General features: G+C 36.8%; 4 protein-coding genes across 5 annotated transcripts; 2 read left to right on the forward strand and 2 right to left on the reverse strand.

Annotated features, from left to right (window-relative positions):
* Positions 1-22: 22 nt before the first annotated feature.
* Positions 23-3,426, reverse strand: LOC116014734 (LRR repeats and ubiquitin-like domain-containing protein At2g30105). Its single transcript, XM_031254682.1, has 10 exons — positions 3,206-3,426; positions 3,012-3,106; positions 2,609-2,773; positions 2,357-2,467; positions 2,132-2,232; positions 1,556-1,693; positions 1,139-1,187; positions 916-981; positions 608-727; positions 23-524 (listed from the first exon to the last, which is right to left on the reverse strand). The coding sequence occupies exons 1-10, from the start codon at positions 3,381-3,383 to the stop codon at positions 414-416; spliced, it is 1,134 nt and encodes a 377-aa protein (XP_031110542.1). The 5' UTR covers positions 3,384-3,426; the 3' UTR covers positions 23-413.
* A 3,661-nt stretch (positions 3,427-7,087) lies between these two features.
* LOC116014735 (uncharacterized protein At5g39865-like) lies at positions 7,088-8,386 on the forward strand. Its single transcript, XM_031254683.1, has one exon. The coding sequence runs from the start codon at positions 7,327-7,329 to the stop codon at positions 8,038-8,040; it is 714 nt and encodes a 237-aa protein (XP_031110543.1). The 5' UTR covers positions 7,088-7,326; the 3' UTR covers positions 8,041-8,386.
* Positions 8,387-16,700: 8,314 nt separating this feature from the next.
* LOC116014732 (inactive receptor-like serine/threonine-protein kinase At2g40270) lies at positions 16,701-20,485 on the forward strand. Of its 2 annotated transcripts, none has more exons than XM_031254679.1 (10): positions 16,701-16,842; positions 17,123-17,240; positions 17,318-17,459; positions 17,549-17,620; positions 17,876-18,019; positions 18,114-18,254; positions 18,440-18,996; positions 19,072-19,262; positions 19,353-19,485; positions 19,564-20,485. In XM_031254679.1, the coding sequence occupies exons 2-10, from the start codon at positions 17,126-17,128 to the stop codon at positions 20,160-20,162; spliced, it is 2,094 nt and encodes a 697-aa protein (XP_031110539.1). In that variant the 5' UTR covers positions 16,701-16,842; positions 17,123-17,125; the 3' UTR covers positions 20,163-20,485. The 2 variants fall into 2 exon arrangements, with proteins under 2 accessions (XP_031110539.1, XP_031110538.1); XM_031254678.1 differs by having other exon boundaries at positions 16,709-16,842; positions 17,091-17,240.
* A 434-nt stretch (positions 20,486-20,919) lies between these two features.
* Positions 20,920-24,880, reverse strand: LOC116014731 (ethylene-overproduction protein 1). The gene is made up of 4 exons (XM_031254677.1): positions 22,567-24,880; positions 22,073-22,364; positions 21,686-21,995; positions 20,920-21,559 (listed from the first exon to the last, which is right to left on the reverse strand). The coding sequence occupies exons 1-4, from the start codon at positions 24,627-24,629 to the stop codon at positions 21,291-21,293; spliced, it is 2,934 nt and encodes a 977-aa protein (XP_031110537.1). The 5' UTR covers positions 24,630-24,880; the 3' UTR covers positions 20,920-21,290.
* Positions 24,881-25,213: the final 333 nt, after the last annotated feature.

Consider the following 25,213-nt stretch of genomic DNA (forward strand, 5'->3'; position numbering starts at 1 on the left):
AAATGTAGGTCAAAAAGTGAAATTAACTCAAAAAAAAATTGTAATTAAACACGTTAACTATAGTCATATAGTGATATCTTTAGTAAAAGGCGAGAATAGTTCGCTATGTGCTCATTGCATGGCTGCCTGCTTATAGTCATATAGTGATATCGCTAACCCCAAAATCATAACAACTATCCTTTGGGGAATGGGGTGTTCTATAGCAAATACAAATCTATAAGCACATACAATTATAGTTACATACTGTCATTTTTGCCCTCCTTGTGCAACAGAAGCTTGTAGATCCCTATCAATGTTGGGGGTAAGGGGATTGAACTTGTATCTATCGTGGGTCAGGAATGACTGCCAATGTGATGGATGGAGTACAAAGATATCATCCGACAGCCAACTCATGCAAGAGTTTTTTGCACTGTTCAGTATTTGTCAGCACCTTCATCAAATTGGCCTGAGCTAGACACATGGAAATCCAGCTGCTTTTGATGCTTTAAACGCCTCCTCTCATCAAAACTATCCCATCCTTCAAACTGTCAAGATATATAGGTTATGAGAGTTTGAGACAAAACGAAAATGTCACACTTCAATGTAGGGTATAATAATTTTTGCTAACCTGGCGTAGATAATCTACTGTTATTTCAGTAGCATGGAGATCCAGTGTTGAGAGTTTAGTGCAGAATTTGAATATAGTAGTAGGAAGAGATGTAAGACCGTTGTTTTTGAGATACAATGCCTACATAAAAACAGACATGTATGAGGATAAACCCTCCAGCAGTTCCATTTTTCTAAAGTGTACACATGTAGCTGAACATATTACTGTGCGGGAGGTCAGATTAAGCATCTTCCTTGTAACAGAGGCCGAGTTACAAGATAAAAGAGGCAAAATAAACATTATGTCAAAGAAATTTAAGGCAGATTGACCTTCAAATCCTTCAGCTTGCTAAGCATATCCGGCAGTTCAGTGAGAAGATTACAGGAAAGATCAATCTGCACCAAACCAAGTAGTCATATATATGTAACTCCGAGATTTAACAGACCAGTAAAATTTGAGATGGTGGATATTCCAAATATTATGCAATGTTCAAATGATAATGCACAGAAAGAAATCAAAGAATAAATGAACGAGAGAGATAGAGAGTTATACCTCAACAAGAGAAGCACATCCACCTATGCTATTTGGAATGGTGTTTAACCTGTTGTACGCTAGATATTCATAAGTTAGAATTTGATGGGCACCCATCAATTTACAATTTCAGGAAGGGGATAAATGAAAGAAAACTGGGAGCAACATATGATATTAGCAGCAATTGAAGGGAAAATATATATATAAAATCATCTGACCAAATAGAAGAATGAGTAACATTAAACCAATTCAAAATGAAAACTTACAAACAAACAATTTGTTTGCACTACAAAAGAAGTAAAAGGTACAGACACTAGAGACACGAGAACATTTGACCCTTAGTTTTAAGAATATCCATTCCATGGGGAAAAGGGAGTCAGTCAGTGGGGAAGAGAAGAGGTGCACATGGAATAATACCAATTTCCCATCGCATATTACCTGTTATTATTGGCTTTCAAAACCTCAAGTGCAGTCAAAAGGCCTATCTCAGTGGGGAGAGAGGTTAACTTGTTCTTTGCAATATGAAGCTGCTGCAGGCTTCTCAACGCGCCCAGGTTGGAAGGTATAATTGTTAATCTGCATGTCATTCCAGATACAGACAACATGATTTTTACTTCATAGCTTGGTACACAGCTAAATAACAAGAAGATGTTTGCAAATATAAATAAATAAAATACTATTCTCTAAAGAGACGGATTAAATAAAATTCCAAATGTGTGCAGAGTCTCTATCTTAGGGTGCTCTGGCTTATTTACTGCTATATCACCCAAAGTAATCATTGTAATTTGTAAGAGCCATTAAATAATATTATCAGAACTTTTAATTGCATATACATATGGAGCCAAATTTTAAGGAGTACCAACAAGATAAGTTAGGGAGGGAAGGTCCGGAAGGATGATTAATGTTAATAAAGGAGTTGTATATTCTTCCTTAAAGGCATTTAGTAGTAACTTTTGGTCATCTTTGACAATTAGAAATGGAAAAATTAATCTTTGTGGAATAGAAGCAACTTACTGGTTCTCATTCAAAGAAAGAATTTCCAAATGTTTCAGAGATGCTATCCCTTCCCAGCTAAGAGATTTATCCTCAATGCCATTCGCATTAAGGAATAGTTTCTGTGAAATAATTTACAACTATAAATTAAACCAACATGTATATATTACCACCATTGCGGATAAGTTAATAAAATAAAGCTCTTTTTTTTTTTCAGAAAAACTTTACCAAGGGGGATTTACTTACCATAAGAGAACCCAAACAACTAATTTTAGCCGGAACATCTTTCACTGAGTTGTTATTCAAATCAAGAAGTCTAGCATATTGTCCCCAGTTCCATATTTCATCAGGAATGGCCTTCCAAGTTCCAATTAGAAAACAAAAACAAGTAAAGAATTCAAGAAAATAAGACACAATAGATTCAGCTGGTGATATATTTCAAACATTAAAAGAAAAATTTATAAGAGATGGATAGTAGATAATGTGCATCCATCTTACCTTCAGACCTCTATCAGATAATCCTAATACCCCAGTAGCCTTCCACCGTTTTTCATGGTCATTCCTGTCAACATAAACCTGAGATTTTTCCATTTTTGGTCCATGAGATTCACGTGGCCTTCTCACAGTTGACAATGGTGAAGCTTCTTTTGTAATTGGCCCATCCTTAGAAACATAAAACATAATAATTCCTTCACAAATAAAGGCTTAGTCGAATCAAATCCTAATCTCTTATTCTATCACTAATTTTCACTTCAACTGCATGTGATTAGTTTCGGAAAATTTCTGCTGCCATGAATAAATTAACACACACACAAAACAAAATTGAATATCGCATGCGAACATATGCTATGAGAATTCTAAAAACAGAAAAGTGCAAAATGAAATTCCGAGAGAAAGATACCCCTTGGTGTAGACCTTGGGCGCCCATGAGCATGATCTTGGAGCCATTAACAATGCCCGAGGACCTCAGTGTCATTTCGTCACCAAGAAATTTCCCTATCCGCATCCACACAACAAATTACGCACAAGAAACGTGAATTGAATTCATCGGATCGAACTATTTCAGCTAACAAGTGTTCTGCGAGTAGAGCGAACCTTTAGAGATGAGTTTTTGGCCGCGAGTGAGGACATTTGTGAGCGGCTGAAGTAGAGACTTAAGTTCGTTGACCGTCGCGTCGGCGGAGACTTCCACCGGAATATTCCTTCCGGCGAATTTCACATTCACAGTAATCGCAGTCGGCTTCTGAGGATCGCTGCCTCCTCCTTCCTCCATTTTCGCCTCTCTGCTTACTTCTCGGCGACAGTGATCTGCTACTTAGCTCGATTGTATATTTGTGTCCGTATACAGACGAAAGCGTGAATGACTAAATTATCCCCCTTTTGTTATTGGGCTCCACTGGCCCAATGGAATTCAATTGCAAATCCAATCTTGGGCTTAATTGGGATGTATAATGGGCCCACCATTTAAGTATTTTGTACTTAGTTGGTTTGTTGAGGACACAAAGGTTTGGCCCATTAATTCGGCCCATTATGTATATAATTTTGGTTAACTGTTCGGTTAATTCGGTTAACCGATAGTTTCGAATCGAATTAATTGTTAACCAAAATTTTGCAAATTCTTTAATCATTACCAGAACAGAAATTTTTTGGTTAAAGAACAATTAATTGAAATTCCTCGATTCAGTAGGTTAACTGAAATTTGCACACCCCTAACCAAGACACCAAAAAAACCAAGGACCGATAATCAAATCAATCAAAATTTTCAATTATAATTTTTTTTAAAATGATTTTTCACTTATTAGCTACGGGTCAATCATGTCTATCTTGATGGTTGAGAGCTTATAGGAAAATTCAATTTTAGGGTGTGCAATTTTCAGTTATTAGTTATGAAATTTAAAAAATGTATGTTATTTATGATTTTTGAGTTGATTATGAATTTATGATCATCTTAATTTTTTTTTTCCAATAATTAACCAAAAACTAACCATTGCACATCCCTAATTATTGATTTTCGGAGTATTGTCTCATTTCATCTATTGATTTTTTATCCTTGGTAAAACGATTTATTGCTAATTTTTATGTATTATACTCAATTAGTTTGTACCAAATAATTAAAAAAAAAACTTTTTATTCCAGAAAATTTTACAGTATTAACAATGATATACAATAATACATATTTATATTTTTCACAAATTTTATTCTATTTTAAAAATATGACATGATATTGTACCCTCAAAATGATAAGTAAGAAGTAGTGAGGGTGAAGAAAACAAAGTGGAGTATCATGTGAAGCAGGTTCAAGGATTTGCACTTTAAGTTATATATTTTGGTTGAAACACATGGGATTGGAACTTTTTCAGAATGCACTCACTTTGGTTGGATGAATTATTTTACTTGCTTTTACCAGTACTAGCTACAACATACAAAGCAATGTTGGGGCACAGTAATTATGTATACTATATGGTCCCCCCAAGGGAATAAAAGGGAAAGAACAAGGACATCTCAACTCTTGCTTCATACCAATATTTTATTAACTATTTTCCACAAGTCTTGTACGTGTGGTCTAAACCATATTTCATTATCATGCATTGGATCCTTCTCATTTGGTCACCAAATCTAACTTAGACACTAAATCTACAGCTGTTGGTGCTAGCTAATAACCTGAGAAAAAGTGGGCAAGAAGGAATAAAAATATGTTCAGGACTAAATCAAGGCCTCGGATAACTAAAGAAACCCTTGAGCACTGGGATCTATGGGCCGGGTTGGAATTTAGTTGGTCATAGGAGTGAAATTTAGAAAGAGACTAGGGATCGAGTCTCAACAGCAGTAGTAGGCGACTCATTGTGCGTAGTAAGCAAATATCTAGTCTTTGTGTCCAAACAAGTTATCGTGGCCCTTGGGGTTGGGAATTCAACCTTTTGGGAAGGGAGAGAAATGAGGAGTTACGTTGTATCCCAATAGGGAAGGGTAGTTTTGGAATGAGGAGATAGAGAAATGGAAAGTTGTATCTAGATATGAAGGATGTTTGGTTTGGTACGAGGAGTATACTCCACACCTCTGTCCTACCCCGTTGTCATCCTGAAGAGATCTTTAATTTTTTTACGAGAATATTTATCAATGTATAACAATTTATTTTTGAAAAGGTTTGAACATGTGATGTAAAGTCATATGATTTGATTTACGTTCTTATTATTGGTTGAGTTTAAATGTATTAGACAACATAAGAAATATAATGCTAGTTTTATTAATTGAATTAATTGTATAAATATGAATATATACAAAATAAGGTGGAAAAGTGATATTATTGCAAATAATGGAAAAGAGTAAACTTTTGTTTTCTTTTATTATCCAATCCGTCTTTATCATGTGTGGATAATAAACGAGGCTTTTGTTGATGGAATCTGATGTCTTCTACCAAAAGAGGACGACGCATGTGAGATGTAGCATGGGGTTGTCATGTCTTAGTGATTGTGCCTTTGCAATGACTATGCCCAAATCATAATTATGGTCCCATAAATGTACATCTTCAATTTTATTATATATCAAGTAGTTTAGTTTTTTTTTTGAAACAATATCAAGTAGTTTAGTTGGTATACCATTTTCGTGTTTAATTAACCCGAAATGTTATAAAATTAAGATATTATTATTACTTTGAGCCGATCAGTTATGAACAATTTAGGCTAGTTTACATTTTTTATCGTCCTTTATGACTTAGGATTACAAGGCAAATCGAGCTACATAGCGACTAAGGATTTTTCTATAAATCAAAGGAAAAATTGTTACATAAATGAGTGAGTATAAGATTGTGTTGGGTAAGGTAATGTGTATCATTGCTCCCTAAGTACAATTATCAATGGTTGATATGGCAAAAGAATGGCTCAAATGGAGGAAATTGAATCTTTGTACTAGTTGTATTAAGACTAGGCATGAATATAATACTAAAAGTCTAGTTGTACATTACTATTGGATCGGATAACACCTCTGATATGATATTTCGTTTCATGTGCTACAACAATGATTCTATACACGACATATTAACTAATATTCATTATTCAATGATGCTTAAATACCTCCTCATATCAAGTATTATGAACCCTATTTTCAACATTTTTCATGATATTTATTATTACCCTGTATTCAGCCATTTGACATCTAATCCCACCTTTAAAACAGGACCTCTCACCCCTTAAACCTCCCCTTCACCTCATTAAACAGCAACATCTGACCAACCATTCTCTATCAGTATACTATATTTGTTATCCTTGTCCTATTAATCCAAATACAAATAACGGTATGTTTAGTCAATTCAATAGTAATTTATAAAAATAAATAATATTAAGAAAAATAGGGTGAATAATAAGGAACAATAATTGTAAGAATGGGGGAGCATTTTTCTAATACCGATATCGTATTTTCATATTTAAGAGGTAATTTAAATTTTGTGTCAGACTTATTGAATTTTTTTATCGCTAATGTTACTCTGTTTTATTTGAGAAAATTAGACTACTCAAAATAAATTTACATTTAATATACATTAGCATGTGATAATATTATAATATTTCAACTACACACATGTTGCACTAATTATTCGAGCATATAACCTTGCTCAATAGGTCCAACCATTTTTTTAGAGTATTCCTTAACACGTTTAATACTGGAGGTTCATTGTTAGCTCATGACGAGCCCTACTCGAGAAGCACGTCCTTGAACAAGAAGAATGATATATTAACAAATGTATCATCTGGTTGTTTCATTATGCATGTATCCTTTTGGTCGATCACCATTAATCGTGATTGTAAAAATTAAAAAAATATTAAAATTTTGTTAGATGGTCGAAAGAGTGATTGAAAATTTCATATTTTTTAGTCATTAGTACTAAAATAAAATATATGAAATATAATATAAGTAGTAGGTAAATGACCATCCTCCCCTAATTAATAATAAATGAAAAATGGAATAAATAAAACTCAGATTTTATATTTCTCTCTCTGATCTCTTCCTTCAATGAGTAATAATGTAATATGAATGGGGGAGTACAAAAGCCAACTTAACAGTTACCAACCCACTCCTGCGCCTGCCTGTCACCATTTTCCCCTCTCCTGTTCTTCATCTTCATCTTCTTCTTCTTCATTTCCGGCACAATATATAGATTTCCCCGACCTTAAATCTCTCGATCGAATTTCATTCGAAAAGTCGAACCTTGTTTCTTCGAATCCATGTGGCTAACTCGAACCAACTCAAAGATTCGGGTTCGTAGCAACAACACTTTCTCCTGCTCCTCCTTCAAAGACATCCAAACCCTAATCGCCGACGACTCCGGCTGCCGGAACCCGACCCAATTCGCAAAGCACTACATCTTTCACCGCGTCCGCCTCGCCAACGCGTTTCTACGCGCTCTATCGCCGCCGCAGCCGGCGGAGAACAAATCGAATAATGCGACTTGTCAATCGCACGCGCCGATCTCGCTCCCGGGGGCCGAGAAACGGATAGTGGTGTACTTCACGAGCCTCCGCGTGGTCCGCCGCACGTTCGAGGATTGCCGAGACGTTCTGTCGGTCCTCCGGAGCTTCCGCGTCTCGATCGACGAGCGGGATTTGTCGGCCGACGCCGGATTCCGGGAGGAGCTGCAGGGGATCCTGGGGGTTCGTGAAAGGACGAAACTAACCCTGCCGCAGGTCTTCATCGGCGGGAGGCACATTGGCGGCGCGGAGGAGATCCGGCGCCTCCACGAGTCCGGCGAGCTGAAGAAGTGCGTGGAAGGGCTGCCGCCGGCCAACCCCGACACGTGCGAGCTCTGCGACGGCCACCGGTATATCCTCTGCGACGAGTGTGACGTCAGCCACGGCGAAAAGTGCGGCTTCAGGACTTGTACGGCCTGCAGTCAAAGCGGTCTCATCAACTGCCCTTCTTGCTCCCGTGCGCCCCTCTGAACCGTGCGATTAGATTTTGGCTCTAGCTAGGATGACGTCATCAATCATGAGGGACGAGGTTAAAAAGAAGAAGAAACAAAATATTTGCACTCCCCGCCCCCTCATTTTATGTCATTTTGTAGTCCGGTCCTTTTATTTTCTTTTGGGTTTCTCGATTTGAAAGTGTAACTTAGTTTGTTCTGTAAATGGGTGAATGGAGTTTTTAGAAGTGTAGGACCATAACAGTCTGTATTCTTGATTTGGGTGGTCGTGAATCAAGTGAAAACATGAGACACGTGATGATGTTGCATTTGTCAAAAAACAAAAAACCATAATAAATTCATTCCCACTATGTTTTGCCATCGAATACATATGTCACTTCTGTCTTGTGGTTTTGGAATCAAGCACATGATTGTCATCACATATTTAGTCCATAAGTTTATCATATTTAATGTCACTTTACTAGGATTGGCATATTTGGTTCATGTTTCAATTTGATCTAATAATTGATAATGTTTAGATATTAAACGATAAACATTATATCATGGATTAGGTCTGCATTCTAATTTAAAATGTTGTTGTTTTACGGTAACATGATTAACATCCATTTGCACTCTTCAATGCACATTACAGTCCAATGTATATATAGTATAATGATTATTTACATTAAATTTTGTTTTTATAAATATATAGATTTAACATTATGAACTTATTATACAATGAATATATATATATATATATATATATATATATATATATATATATATAGCGTTTATATATATAGTATAATGTACTTGTATCTTAGCGTTTATTCACATTAAGGTTTAGATTTATAATAATATAGAACAAATATATGATGAATGTTATTATACTGGATGCGTTTGCAGTGTAAAATTTATGTACAATAAGATTTGTTTTTATGAATATATAAAAAGAATATTATGAATATGCTACAGAGTGAATGAAAACATATAAGATATACTTGTAATTTAGAGTTTATGTGAATTAAAGTTTAAGTTTATGAACATATAAAATAAATATTATAAATATAGTAAATAATAATGTTATTAAACATGATCCGTTGATTGACATTGTTAACAATGTCTCTTTGGTACAAGATTCATCATTGATGGTTTTAACGGATCGGGTCCACCATAAACCAGATACAGAAGGCCGGGTCTAACAGATTAGGACCCAGGCGGTTACAAAAGTAATTATAAGAATCGAACCCGCGACAGGGAGTTGAGAATAAGGAGCGATACCACTAGACCGTAGTATTTGCCAATTTTCTGATGTCTCTGATGAATACCCGAGCCCCCCTGTTTATACTGGCTCCCCCCCTCTCAGATTCGCCCACGCGTACGCTTCAAATCTCATTCCAGCTCCTTGCGCCACGTGGTCCATGCAAGCGTGCCACCTAGCCCACGCACGCACGCCACCCGACCCCCTATAACACTGCCGGCACGGGGTGGCGCCAAACCACGGCCTGGCCGGCGCGAGGTGGCGCCAGGTCGCGGCTCGGCCGCGCACTGGGCGCGCCGCCGGCGACACCCCCACTGACCCGGGCCCACCCCTCCGTGGACACCCCAATCCAGCCCACCATCACAAGCCCAATAAATCAGCCCACACCCAATATCCCCATCAATCATGTAATGTGAACCCTAATTTATGATGTAATTTGCGTTTAATCAATAAAAATTCATTTTTTTTTCCCTCAAATTGTTTGATGGGCTTATTTTTGGGCAGCCCACACGTACAGCACTCTTGACCTTTGTGTTCCGCTAAGGTATTCAGGCCCATATAATATTGGGCACTTTTCCGTTTAATGGGTTTATACTTTGAATGGAAATAGACTTGTTACAGCCCAAACATGATTTCAGGCCTACTAAAATCTTTTGCAATCATTATTGTGTGGACCATACTATTAAATAATGCATATTCAGTATAAAAATAATGTACATTATATTCAGGGGATGTACATTATTTGTATACTTAATGTACATATTTTTATAGTATAAAAAATATGTACATTCAGTACAAAAATAATGTACATTTAGTACATTAAAAATGTACATTTGATTATGGTCCACATAGCTGTGTGGACCATAATTTGCCAATCTCTTGAATGGAGAAATGTCTTTCAGTTTTGTCTATTTAGGATGTCTTTGTAGATCTCATTAGGACTACGAAAATTTATACTTAAATTGCATGCTTGCTTAAGTGCTCTGTTCTTCTTCTTTTTTTTTTTTTTTTTTNATATATATATATATATATATATATATATATATATATATATATAGCGTTTATATATATAGTATAATGTACTTGTATCTTAGCGTTTATTCACATTAAGGTTTAGATTTATAATAATATAGAACAAATATATGATGAATGTTATTATACTGGATGCGTTTGCAGTGTAAAATTTATGTACAATAAGATTTGTTTTTATGAATATATAAAAAGAATATTATGAATATGCTACAGAGTGAATGAAAACATATAAGATATACTTGTAATTTAGAGTTTATGTGAATTAAAGTTTAAGTTTATGAACATATAAAATAAATATTATAAATATAGTAAATAATAATGTTATTAAACATGATCCGTTGATTGACATTGTTAACAATGTCTCTTTGGTACAAGATTCATCATTGATGGTTTTAACGGATCGGGTCCACCATAAACCAGATACAGAAGGCCGGGTCTAACAGATTAGGACCCAGGCGGTTACAAAAGTAATTATAAGAATCGAACCCGCGACAGGGAGTTGAGAATAAGGAGCGATACCACTAGACCGTAGTATTTGCCAATTTTCTGATGTCTCTGATGAATACCCGAGCCCCCCTGTTTATACTGGCTCCCCCCCTCTCAGATTCGCCCACGCGTACGCTTCAAATCTCATTCCAGCTCCTTGCGCCACGTGGTCCATGCAAGCGTGCCACCTAGCCCACGCACGCACGCCACCCGACCCCCTATAACACTGCCGGCACGGGGTGGCGCCAAACCACGGCCTGGCCGGCGCGAGGTGGCGCCAGGTCGCGGCTCGGCCGCGCACTGGGCGCGCCGCCGGCGACACCCCCACTGACCCGGGCCCACCCCTCCGTGGACACCCCAATCCAGCCCACCATCACAAGCCCAATAAATCAGCCCACACCCAATATCCCCATCAATCATGTAATGTGAACCCTAATTTATGATGTAATTTGCGTTTAATCAATAAAAATTCATTTTTTTTTCCCTCAAATTGTTTGATGGGCTTATTTTTGGGCAGCCCACACGTACAGCACTCTTGACCTTTGTGTTCCGCTAAGGTATTCAGGCCCATATAATATTGGGCACTTTTCCGTTTAATGGGTTTATACTTTGAATGGAAATAGACTTGTTACAGCCCAAACATGATTTCAGGCCTACTAAAATCTTTTGCAATCATTATTGTGTGGACCATACTATTAAATAATGCATATTCAGTATAAAAATAATGTACATTATATTCAGGGGATGTACATTATTTGTATACTTAATGTACATATTTTTATAGTATAAAAAATATGTACATTCAGTACAAAAATAATGTACATTTAGTACATTAAAAATGTACATTTGATTATGGTCCACATAGCTGTGTGGACCATAATTTGCCAATCTCTTGAATGGAGAAATGTCTTTCAGTTTTGTCTATTTAGGATGTCTTTGTAGATCTCATTAGGACTACGAAAATTTATACTTAAATTGCATGCTTGCTTAAGTGCTCTGTTCTTCTTCTTTTTTTTTTTTTTTTTTNAAAAAAAGAAGAAGTATTTCAAGATGATATTGCTATAAATAGTAGTTTCTGCATTCTCCTTGAATCTAACTATTTACAATTGTCTTATTGTTATACTCTCTTTTATAGACAAAATGTATGTACTCAAATTGATTCAAATCCTACACACACTTTGTTATTTGACAATCTATAATATTATATTTTTATATTTTTATATCTCAAGTTAAAAAAATCCGTCATCAAATTTACAGAATTTGACCCTAACGTCATTGACTTTTTTTTTTTTTTTAATAAAATAAAAATTAGGTTGAAGCTAATTTTTTTTTTTAATCCCAAATCATAGGTACGGTAGTGCTTAAATTGTTTATCCTAAGCCGATAACATGTTAGACTACACAAATTTAAAAAAAAAATGTTTGTCATAGATTTATACTTATAAAATCTTAAATTGTGGCTAGCCAACAACCTTCAACCACGCCATCACCTAGCATTACATGACAGATTCTACGTAAAATGGGAACATATTATTATTATTATTTTAATTTTAACTCATATTTCTTGATTTTGTTGGTACTATATTATAGACACCATGAATGCGATCTTAGATAGTGAGGAGATAAATCAAGACAATTTAGTTTCAAGAATTAGAATTAAATTGTACATTTTTAGGCACAAAAAATTTAACTCAAACTCTTAATATTCGTGACAGTAATCAAATCCATAAAAAAAACATAAGTTTTAAGTAAGACTTTCCATCCACTCGACTAATGCCCTTATATTCTTTCTTCGTTTTTCTATATGATATTTTGTGAGGTTGAAGCTGCAGGAAGGGTTCTTCGAGATTTAGTATGGTTGATGTGGACAGGCGAACCAACACGAAATTGTATGGAAGGGGTGAGATGCAACTGATAAAAAGACAACGAAGGATTATCTTCCTTGGAAGCCGTAAAAGAGCAGAGTTCAAACGTTGCCATTTTTAAGGTCAGGCATGGTTTTCACACTTAGCTTAAGTGGATTCAAGAAGAGGATCGGAGGGTATGCTGTCCTTTTACTGCTAATCTAACGAACCCCACTAAGATCACAGTTCTTGGCTCCATCTGCCATTAAAACCACCGAGCTCATAAAAAAGTTTATTGGATTATGGGTCCGACCACTCCTTAACCTGTTGTCGGGTCATGGGTTCAATATGGAAGCTTCTGTTGCAATCCGTTTTTATATGCTTTATTTTTTTGTTTGCACTCGAGTTTTGGTTAGACTTAAATCGGGGTTGGAAGAATTCTTCCAGCTCGTTGTTTGGTCATGAGTTTTATACAAATTGTGATTATTACAGGAGTTTCGTGGAAAATAAAAAAATCTTTATCGGATTTGAAGCGATGACTTAAGCCTCTTTCTTATTCTTGTTATTTTAATATTATCTCATATCAAGATAAGACGGACCTCATCAGGTGTGGAGTCTAAAATAAGTAGGTAAGATAAGTTAGGACTTACTTGCGTTACAGACTAATCTGTACAATAATTTGCTTCACGATGGATATGAAAACACATACACATATCTGATTCTACTGAATCAACTTGCATATTTATAACACGTCCAATATGAAAGAAAGTTCCCTTGTGTATTTTTCTATTAATCTTTTTAATAGCCAATTGCGAGTCGCTCTCAACCATCACATTTTAATAACTCTTAATCTAAATTATACTAAAACCCTTATAAGACGCGCATTGTGCGGTGCCAAGATTCACTATTGTCCCACTATTGCCAACAATTTGAACATGAGAAGTTTAATTTTTGCAAAGTCTTTTATAATATTTATAAGCTCAAACTCAAAATTTTACAATAATTAAACTTCTCATGTTCAAATTGTTAGTTAAATGTATTAATTTAAAAAATATAATAATCATATATGTGACGGCAACCTATCTTATAAACAAATGGCTAATTAAGACTAGGTATTAGTTTGGAGAGGTGAATGGTCAATTATATTGGCCAATGTCTTATGTCATAGGCAGCAGCTGCAAGAATTGGCCCGTGACCTTTACTCTAGCTACTTGCTGATTAAATTAATCCCTACATACATTTCTATATATAATTCAAAATTATCATATACCACTACAATATGGAATTACAACTAATTATTTGTATACTATAATTCATTACAACCAATTCATTGCATACAAAGTCAGTTGGTTGATCTGGGATAGATATATAGAGCAATGCAATTCGATTGATTACTACAAAAATACAAATGAATAAGTAAGAATGAGAGTATAAGATATCTACTGAACATGATCGACTAAGCTAGTGAGAAGGTCACCTCTTTTGAACAGAATTAGTTTAGTTATTGTATGTTTTATTACAATAAGTCTGTCTAAGTCATAATGACAAGCGACAAGTGGGTTTATGTGGGCTGGAGGGATGATGCGGTCAATCCGTCAGTCTATTCAACTATCTCAATTAGACAACGTGCCAACCTGCAATCCCAATAACTAGCCAGTCTAGTCTAGCTAGTAAGTAGTAACCTTTTAGATGTAGACTTTCTCATCAGTTCATCTTATCAACCGATTAACAACTTGCCCAGTTAATAAATACAAAATTTTACTGTTTTAATTATTGGGCTACTTGAACTATCCTATAATCCAATGATATAGAAGTTGAAATATAAATGTAGGGATTTTTCATATAATTTGAGGGCAGAAACCAGGGCAGATCAGATGAGAAGAGCTTCATCATCAATCAAGCTTGCAGACAAAACCAAAAAGCAAGTGTATACATGCAACTGGTTAAGGATTAATCAACCATCGTATTCCTTTGTCCTTAATTAATCAATTAATTAACACTACTACCAATCAATGGACTCACCATCCTTGTCACCCTTCTCTACTTTCACCCTCCCTTTCTTTTGTTTCAAGATTTGTCAAAATCATGAACCTTTATATTTTTAAAAGTTTGATGTATTATACTCCATTAGGACATCCCTAGTCCCTAGTGCCTAGTGGGAATACTGGAACATCACATCTATCTTTAATTTTTCTTTGACTATTTACACTTTCTGCTTCAATAGGTTGAATATATATATATATATATATATATATATATATATATATATATATGGACATATACTATATTGTAACAGAGTCAATAGCTTTGTCTCTAGTTGATAAAGGATCACGAGGATTCTTTAATTTAGACAAGAAAATTCAGTCTTGTGATCGGCTCAAATCAAGAAAACTAATAGACAGCTCTCACGGAAAGTCGAACTTTAAACTTTGTAATTATCAAGTCGACTATCCAATTAACTTGGTGGGGTTACCATATTTCTAGTCGATTCTAACATTATATATTCTTGTAAATTTTTCGTGTAATTATATTTTTCATGTAATTTTTTTTGAGGAATATTTTTCATGTAATTAGTTCTAAATAACTTTTGTAATTTCTCTTAAAAAATGGGATTTAGTCTCTACGTTTGAGATATAAAAACAATGAGATCTTTGGAATGCCTAGATTTGTTCAAAGTATTCATGTACTATTCAATATTCATATTACATGCATGTTCGTTCAAATGGGAGCATGTGAACGTTATTAATTTAATATTTTCTTTAAAAATATTTATATGGGTGTATAAAAAAATACAAGGTCCAAGTAAAGTGGTTAAGACAAATTTATCATAGATAATAAAAAATAATAATGATGCCAAATTATATTGTTAATCTTGTTTTAATTTACAGGCCAATGAAGATGTAAATCGAGTCAATCTAGTTCTAATATTAGACATTAAATTACATACTTTTGCACACAAAGGAACCGAACTCAAACCCAAACCCTCAATATTCATGACAATGATCAAACTCTCACCTGGTCGGTTGCTAAAAGCAAGCTTTAAGTGATGCTTTGCATCCAGTAAATAAATATCTTGGGGACATAAATATTTATCTTAATATACTAAAGATTCATTTTTAATGTAATATAGGTTAATTTTTAAGTAGCTAGTATACTAAAAATGAGCATACCACACTAAAAATTAACGTTTAAAGAAAAATAAACAAGTAATACACTAAAAATAATATTTCAATTGAAACTTGTTGAAGTTTAATTGCCTAATTATATTTTTCTAATAGTTGGATAACTTATTTTTTATTTCAATTTTAATCACTAGATAAAGCTTGGTGAGAAACTGAGAATGGTATAATTGGAGCAGCTATTTTATCCATTTTATAGTGAATTGGCCATGTTGTCATTAGTTGACCATAATATAGGACTTTATATGAAGATATAATATACTAATATTTGATATTAAAAGTCCATGCAAATAATATTATTCTTTTCACCATAATATTATTGGAGCAGTAATTATGAGAGTGAGACGATCAGGTCAAACAACTTATGGCCAACTAATTTGGGCTAATTCAGCATATACATACATATATATTATTCCACCGTACCAGAACCACCATATACACAACTAATCCACAAATAATTATTACTATCATCAAGAAAATTTACATATGATTTAACAATTGCTTTTAGAGAAAATATGTTATAATAAAATTATAGTGCGTATAAAATAAAATTTAATAGCATATCTCAATGTAATAAGACTATTGTATGTATAATGTTAAATGAAACTGTAGTTGATATAAAATGAAATTTTAATTAAGTTGAAATGAGATTACAATGCATTTAAAATAAAATTAAATAGGTTATACAAACAGAATTAATTAAGCCGTTTCTTTTATCGACCATGATCCACAGTAAAATTTGCCTTATTATTTTTGAATTGGACAAAAATATCCCATATAAAACATGGAGAATGTTTTTAGCACGTGAGACGGCACGTGGTTTCCATACTGGGATCTCGGACGGCGGCGCCATTATAAGAATTGAAGAGGGAAAGTGAAGAAGAATCAGAGATGTATCCATGGAGAAAGGGGAGCTGCCACTGAGTCCAATGATCAAACAAACATCCCACCGATTCTCTTTCACTCTCATCGCCGATTAATTCAATTCATTGCCCAGTTGCATTCACCTCCAAATATTTTCTCTCTCCTCGCCGCTTTCCAGTAAGTTTCCTTCAATTCATACGCCGTCGTCACCGATTTTTCCGACGCGTTTTCTTCACTACTCGCCCATAATAGCTTGCGCTTTAACAAACCCCACTCGTTTCCATTGTATTCATATATGTTTTTTTAATCACTTTTGTTCTCATTTGATCCACCACCTTATTATATTCCGTTGAACGAGTATTACTACTGCTGTATATTATATTTTAATCGAAGCAGATTCTTCATTTTTTGCTAATTTTTGTAAGCTGTTCGTCTGAATTTGTGCTGTTATGGTAAGAAAATGGATGTAAAATGGAGATGGATGAGCTGTTTCGAGCTTCGTTTAGCAACAACGTTTGTACTGTTCTGCGTTTTTCATCATAATCTCGGTTTGTGTTGGTCGCCCAACAGCGAAGGTTTGGTCCGAAATCTTAAATTTGTTAGTAGCTTTAGAGAGGGATTTGGTTTGATCAAGTGTGAACGTTGATTGCAGGATTGGCGCTGTTGAGGTTTAAGGAAAGAGTGATTGAAGATCCGTTTGGGGCGCTTTCAAGCTGGAAGTATAATGGCGATGGGGATTTGAATCCGTGTTGCTGGTTTGGGGTTGAGTGTTCGGATGGGAAAGTTGTAACGTTGTGAGTGATTCCTCTGATACGATGATCCATGTTTTCTTGTCCCTGATCATGATATTAAGGATTGAATGTATATATGTTTATAACTGCAGAAATTTGAGAGATCTTCAGCTTGGAGGGACTTTGGCACCTGAGCTTTCAAAGCTCACATATATTCAAGTCATGTAAGGATATCTTCTCATGAATCATGGTCTTAAAATTAGCTTAGTTATGTGCCAGCCGAAGCAGCCTATTGGCCTTCTTGGTTTGAGGCAGTTAGCTATGGCCCGCTATGGATAACCTAAAATGGTTTATCTTCTTGTGCTCCTTTGTCGACTAAGGTCACAAGGCGTGTTTCAGGATAATTGTGAATTTCTCTCGTCATGAAAAAAAGTTAGCTTAGTTATGCAGTCAGTCTGATTCTTAGCTCATATCTGCAGAATTTTACGCAACAATTCATTTACTGGAATCATTCCGAAAGATATTGGAGAACTGAAGGCACTGGAAGTGTTGGATTTGGGGCACAATAACTTTAGTGGCCAATTTCCCATAGATCTTGGCAATAACTTCTCCTTGTCAATCCTGTGAGTTGATCCTTCAAGGAGCTAAGGTAGTATTAAAGGCTATATAGCTTTTGATGGTTTTATGTAACTCGTGTTCCATGGTTATGATTTGCAGTCTGTTGGACAACAACAAATATATTGGAAGCACAGCACCCGAAATTCATGAACTTGGAATCCTTTCTGAGTCTCAAGTGGATGAAAGCCTTCTAAGTGGTGCTGCTGAAATGGCTAACTGCAAAGAGCAGCCTTGTTTCTGGTGAATGATGTAGATTAGTTTTAAGAAATCCTTTATGAGCCTCAATTCTTTGAGTTCATTGCTAGTTATAGCCAGAAAAGTTAATTTTCAGAGGTTGATTGAATGGTAGATTACATTAAATGGTTCTTCTTCATAGACTTTAGATTGTCTGAGAGTGATGTGTTGTGGATTGTAATGTTGAACAGGGCAGAGAGGAAACCCGGGGACCAAGGTCTGCGCAGGATTTTGCAGGCTACTGGATCATTTGGTCCTACAAGAAATAAGAGATCTACACGGGGTAGAAGGAATTCCAGATCATTGTCTCCATCTCCATCGCCACAGCCATCCTTTTCTGCAGCTCCAATTTCTTCCCCCATTGCAGCACCGTTATCATCTATATCAGTTCCTCCCTCAATCCCCATGTCTGTATCTCCTTCCCCGTCTGAATTTTCCGTCCCTTCACCAGCTCCTTCATTTCCAAAAAGTCCAGCTCCAAAGCCTTCTGTAGGTCCAGAAGTTGTTTCCAGGCCACAGCACACCTCTTCTGTCTCACTTCCTCCCGCTCCTTCCCCGAGTGAAGCTCCAAAATATGCAAAAAACTTCAGACGTTATATGGTTTATGTATTAGGTGGTATAGCTGGGGCAATTGTACTAGTAGTCATTGGATCCCTTATGTATTTCTTTTGCCGAAATAATAAGGTTGTTACTGTTAAACCATGGGCAACGGGGCTTAGTGGACAGCTGCAGAAAGCATTTGTTACAGGTTAGTTCTCGCTCCCCACAAAGAACGTATTAGGATCTCTAGACATCAAATCTTGATCAATTTGTTATATTGCAGGTGTGCCAAAGCTCCAAAGATCAGAACTTGAGACGGCCTGTGAAGATTTCAGTAACATAATTGGCTCTCTGCCGAATGGCACAGTTTACAAAGGCACCCTTTCGAGTGGCGTTGAAATAGCAGTGACAGCAACTGCTGCAAGGTCAGGTGGAGATTGGTCAGAGAATGTGGAAACTCAGTTCAGAAACAAGGCATGTCATTATGTCAAGTAACCCGAATGTTCTTGAAATGATTTGAAGGTTATAAATTGCTGAAATTTCATTACTTTCGTTTGTTTTCAGATCGACACCTTATCGAAAATAAACCACAAGAACTTTGTGAACCTTATTGGATATTGCAAAGAGGAAAATCCCTTCACAAGGATGATGGTGTTTGAGTACGCCCCGAATGGGACACTCTTCGAACATCTGCATAGTAAGTTGTCTGTTAATTCCCATGTTTCTGTCATTTGTTTGACAAACCTCAACTAATGTGAATCCTGGCTGTCTGCAGTTAAGGAATCCGAGCACTTGGATTGGTCAATGCGGCTGCGAATAGCAATGGGCATTGCTTACTGCCTTGAGTATATGTACCAGCTTAACCCTCCCATAGTTCACAGAAACCTGCAATCTTCTTCTGTTTACCTAACAGAAGACTATGCAGCAAAGTTATCAGATTTCAACTTCTGGAATGAAGTGATTGCAGCAAAGAAAGGGGCATCAGAGCCATCAGATCTTCCATCATCTGATGAAGATGAAGACTGCATTTTTAGCTTTGGGTTGATACTATTTGAGATGATTACCGGTAAACTTCTTCCATATTCTGATGGGAATGGCTCCCTTGAAAACTGGGTAACAGGCTGCTTGAAGGAAGGGAAGCGACACACAGAAATGGTGGATCCTACACTGAAATCGTACGGTGAGAAAGAGCTCGAGAAACTGTTTGCTCTGATGAAAGATTGCATCCTCTCAGACCCAACACAAAGACCAGCTGTGAAAGAGGTTGTTTCCAGGTTGAAGGAGATCACAGCTATGGGTCCTGATGGTGCAATGCCAAAAACTTCGCCTCTTTGGTGGGCTGAGCTCGAGATTTTATCCACTGATTCAATCTAAGACGGTTTAAATTACAGCAAAACTCACCTTAACCAATCTCCAGACCTCGTAAAAAGAGTCTCACGCCTATGCCATGAGACTACAAAGTCATCCGCCCATGTTGTCATTCTTATTGTTATTATTACTGTTATTATTTTTAACCTTTTGATTCCCCTCCCCTGCCAACTTGACTCCATCAAGAATGGTGCTGATTGATTGATTCTTTAACCTGTTATGTGTATATATATATATGTATCTGTAATGGGTTCTTTACCATCTGTATTTCAGTGTGCTGTCTATATAGAATTCTCTGCAATGTAACCAATGCCATTAATTTTTCTTCCTCAAGCTTTCCACTAAACAATATCATATGTAAGAACAGACAACCTCAGCTAAGTTGGACAAGTCTAACTCTCAACAGGAGTGAGTCTATTAAAGCTGGTCAAAAACAACCTAGATTGATTTACTTCTTTGTGATCCTTTACCAATTAACATCACAAGACAGAACTTACCCAGTACACATTTTTAAATAGTGATCGTAAATTTTCAGCGTTCACTCAAAAAAAAAAAAAAAAAAAATCCTATGTAGAATCAGCCTCTCTGGCATAGTTGGAAAGTAAGTAAAAAGTCCTGTGTAATCACATGGAAATCTGCAAATTGTGATGACAAATGCCAGAGAGGTCTGTCATCTGTGCCATTAAGTTGTAGCAGTACTAAACTTGTTCAGCAAACAATAATAAAGTCTTGTGAAACATGAATGAAACTTTCAAGAAAAATGTAGAGCAGAAAATTTGAGCACTTCTTGATTATCTGTTTGAAAGGATCAATGATGTTCACAATGAGACAGATCCACAAAATTGATTGTTTACCGTGGGAACATTTCATGTGATATTTGTTTGCCGTGAAATGCTTTTTTTTGGATCAACTACATTACCCCCATTGTCAGGATCCTAAGCAATCATGTAATGCTGCAACAGATATGAGATATGTACACACTCCATTTTCTTCGCACCCCAACAGATACCTTCATTGTAATATAAGTTATCACCAACCTTGCAACTGAATGATCAAACGACAAGCCAATTTTCTGAAGAGTCAAGTCGAGGGTAAATCCCGAGTGGATCCTTTTTCGCCCCTGAACCGAAGTGATCATCCCAGACCGGCTGGATTGTAGAAAGAAGCGCATACTTTATGCTGAGTGGTGGCTTTGTTTCGTGTGCGGTGGTAGAGATCTAGGGTGTCTTTATGGCTGGGATCCAAGCAGAGTGCTGCTTCGCAATCTTGGAGAGCCGAGGTGTAATCGCTCATGGACTCGTGGAATGCAGCTCGGAGATTGAGCATTTGCAGGTCGGGTTTGAAAGATACCGCTCTTGTAAGCTCCTCTACTGCTTCGGTTTCCCTTTGGTCATCCATAAGCACTGATGCATGGCATTGCAAATATTAGAAAAAGGGAAAAAGAAGTAATGAACGAGTGAACAAGTGAACGAATATTATATGGTCCGACTTCCTAATACCTAGGCAAAAGTAAGGGAAATAGATACTACCTGCTGCTCTGTATCTGTATGGGTAAGTCCTCAAAGGATCCAATTGTGTTGCCATGCTGAGATCGCTATTTGCCATGTCCCGATCGCAATATTCTGATCGTTTCTCATAAGCCGAAGCCTTGTTTTGTGCCTTCTCTATAAGCTTTGTCATTTCATCATAAGCAGCTTTCCTATCGTTTTTGAGATAATAAACGCGTGCTAAGCCTTGATGAGCTCTCGTATGCTTGATTTCGAGGGCACTGACGTAACAGTCTGCTGCAAGATCCAGCTTACCGCAATCCACATAGATACTTCCGAGATTATTAAGTGCCTGCCAAATAAACATACAAAACATGAAAAACGCAACTGGACACACATCAAAACAAGGGAATGTTGGAATGGACGTACTTGTCCCTTACGAAGACCATCCGACGGACATCTGAGGGCCTCCTCCAACAGTTGGATCACATACGATGAAGATTCAGAATCCAAAGTCGTATCTGCTAGAGCATATGCTTTAAGAAAGAAGGCCTCAAATGATCTCTGGAGAGATATTGACTCCTCGGCCTTAGAAAGCGCTTCTTTACGGTGTCCTGTGTCATATAAAATCCATCCTTCATACACTAGTCGTTCATACTTCGAGCTAGAATGATTGAGAGCCAATCTCAAGCTGCGCATTGCAGCTTTTTGACAGTTCAACCTACAATTCGATGTCGGTATGTTATTGGCAATTAATAGCATCAGTGATATCAACAATAAACATTTATTAGCGTTTTTTCGTAAAGTGCAATAAACAGAAATATTATAATAAAATTTCATCCATATTTCAAAATTTAGAGTGTACAGCATACGGTGGCAACTAAAGAGGAAATTAATATGAAGATTTATCTAAAATGATTTACCTCAATAGAAGTAAAGATTGCCGAAATCGTAAGACACTTTTCCCGGGATCATTTAGTAGCATCTGATGTATTACGGACAACGAACCAATATCATCAACAGAAGACCATCGGTCATAAAGCTGCATCCAGCAATCAGCGGGACTCCATTGTTGAACATGCAGACCGAGGAGTTCGAGCAAGTGGTCAGCTCTCATTTTCCCGGAAAACATCATATAATTTGGCTCCAATGTTAACAATGCCCGAATATCTCTGATGGCAGATTTGTAATCCTCAATAACAATAAAGCACCAAGCCCGCAGTTCAAGGCAGTCGAGAGAGACCTTAAACCCAAGAATTCTATTTATCTCTGAGATGGCAGCCTCAATCTGATTCTCTTCCACCATTGCCACAGCTCTGTATTTATATGGAAAAGAAAGCGTGGGATCCAATTTAGTGGCATCGTCCAAATCCAAAATCTTTTGTTTGCCAAGATTGTACAAAGAACGCTCTTGATACATCCACCCCGTGGCTTTATACGTCGAGATCATACCATCAATTATCTCGTAAGATGAAAACCGTTGCCCTTGTTTGTACTTAGTCCGCGCAATACCTACAGCAGAATAGCCATGGCCAACTTCGACTGCTGCCTCAAAGCAACATTGAGCTTCTTTATAATCCTTCCTTTCGAACAACACGCAACCTAACTGATGGAACGCAATGGCCTTTTGCCACCTCTCGCTCGCACATTCTCTCAATCTCTCCAACAACATAACCGTTATTTTCGATGCCATATTATCCTCCATAGCAACCTGGCTAAGGAAATAATACAACAGAAACGAAGCATGCCCCACCGTCCCCAATCTCTCCTTAGCCTCAGCGCTACAAAAGATATTCAAAACTTTCGAATTGTACAAGTATCCCGGGAGCTCTCGAAGTATCACCTGCAAGCAAGAAGCTGCCAGAAGCTTTGCTCGCTCCTCCAAAGCATAATCAATAAGAACCAATGCCTCATCGATATCGGACACCAATGAAGCTAAATAACTATCACAACAAGATTTCATTTCCTCACAACAGAACCTATTTGCAAAAGAAAGCATCTCTAGAACTATACTCGGTGAACAAGTATCTAATCTTCCTATCCTACTAAACATTTCCACAGCTTTCATTCCATCCACAGATATCCCAATAAAGGTGAAATCAATTCTTTCATTCTTAGACTCCATGAAATTACCATACAACATAGCTTTCAAAGGAATGGAGAGAGCAGCAATTTTACCTCTGAGACAGGTAATCACCTCATTGCCAATGCAGAAACTCACTTCCCCATCCTTTTCGTCTGGTCTATGGAAAATATTACCATCTGAGATGCTTAGATCACAGGCCTGATTCTGTGATTGGTAACAATTGCAATGGGCAAAAACCGAATCCGGATCATACCCATGAATCAAAGCAGACTTGGGGCATTCAATGATTCTTCCAATGCAATCTAGAGAAGATTTTCCCACCATCTCGTCTTCTCTTCTCTCATATCTCAACCACGCCGATAAAACCACCTTGGAATGCACGTCAACGGCGTGTTGACGAGCGGATTGGAGGCACCGCCGGAGCAATTTCGGATCACCCAGATTACACAGCACCGAAAACTGCTCCAAATACACCCAAAACTTCCCAAAATCCGGACTTTTCTCGACCCGGCGGTAGAGCCCCGCTAGGGATTCGACGAAATCAACGGGCTTGAGAAACGGGTCAATGGGCGGCTCAAGCGACGCAGTAGTGGGGAGCCCATACGGCATCAGCGTCTCCGCCGCGGATAACGACACGATCTCTAGCGAGTCCGACAGGATGGAGTTAATCGTGGGATGGCCCTGATGATGCCGGTACACCTTGCCGCCGCCGCTAGTGGAAGTTTCCGACGGGTTAAAAGCGTGGACTTGGATCGTCTTGCACCGGTCCTTCAGCTTGAAACTCCGCATACTACTGGAGATTTGATGAACAGAGTACTGACGAAATAGATTCACAAATCTCGACTTTGAAACACTGTTGTCTCCTTGTTTGACTTCATTCTCAGGCCCTGAAGTAGACATCAATGAATCTAAAATCTCCACTCAAAATCTCTCATCAATGATCCCAACTCCCCCTTGCATAAACACAAGATTTTAGTGGAGAAGGTGGTGATGAATTGATGATGAAGCCCTATGGACTCATCCACTGAATCCAACAATGGTGAATCTTTTTCATTTCATTTCATTTTTTTTTTCTTGGAGATGATGCAAATGAGAAAATAAAAAATAGGGTAAAACAATATGTGGAGGGTGGATCTAATCCACCGTTGTTTGTAATATTTTGTGCCGAATAATAATGCCAAGCTGTCGTATCACTCTTATCATGCTGCGTGTGTGATTATAATTATGGTTTTTTTTAATAAATAAAATATTATTCCTGCTTGTACATACATATATATTTTTTTATTATATAAATCTTGTACTGTCTAACTGATCCCATCTAAATAATCTGCTAATCAATTTAAAGGTGATTATAATAAATATAAAGAATTATTATATTTATCACGAATTTTTCTATGGCTCAGCATTGGTAATATCAAATATAACATTGATAATATCAGATATAACATGGACAATATATATAATTATATTACATACTATTGACA

This window comes from Ipomoea triloba, chromosome 4 (genome assembly GCF_003576645.1).
Source record: "Ipomoea triloba cultivar NCNSP0323 chromosome 4, ASM357664v1".
NCBI lineage: Eukaryota > Viridiplantae > Streptophyta > Magnoliopsida > Solanales > Convolvulaceae > Ipomoea > Ipomoea triloba.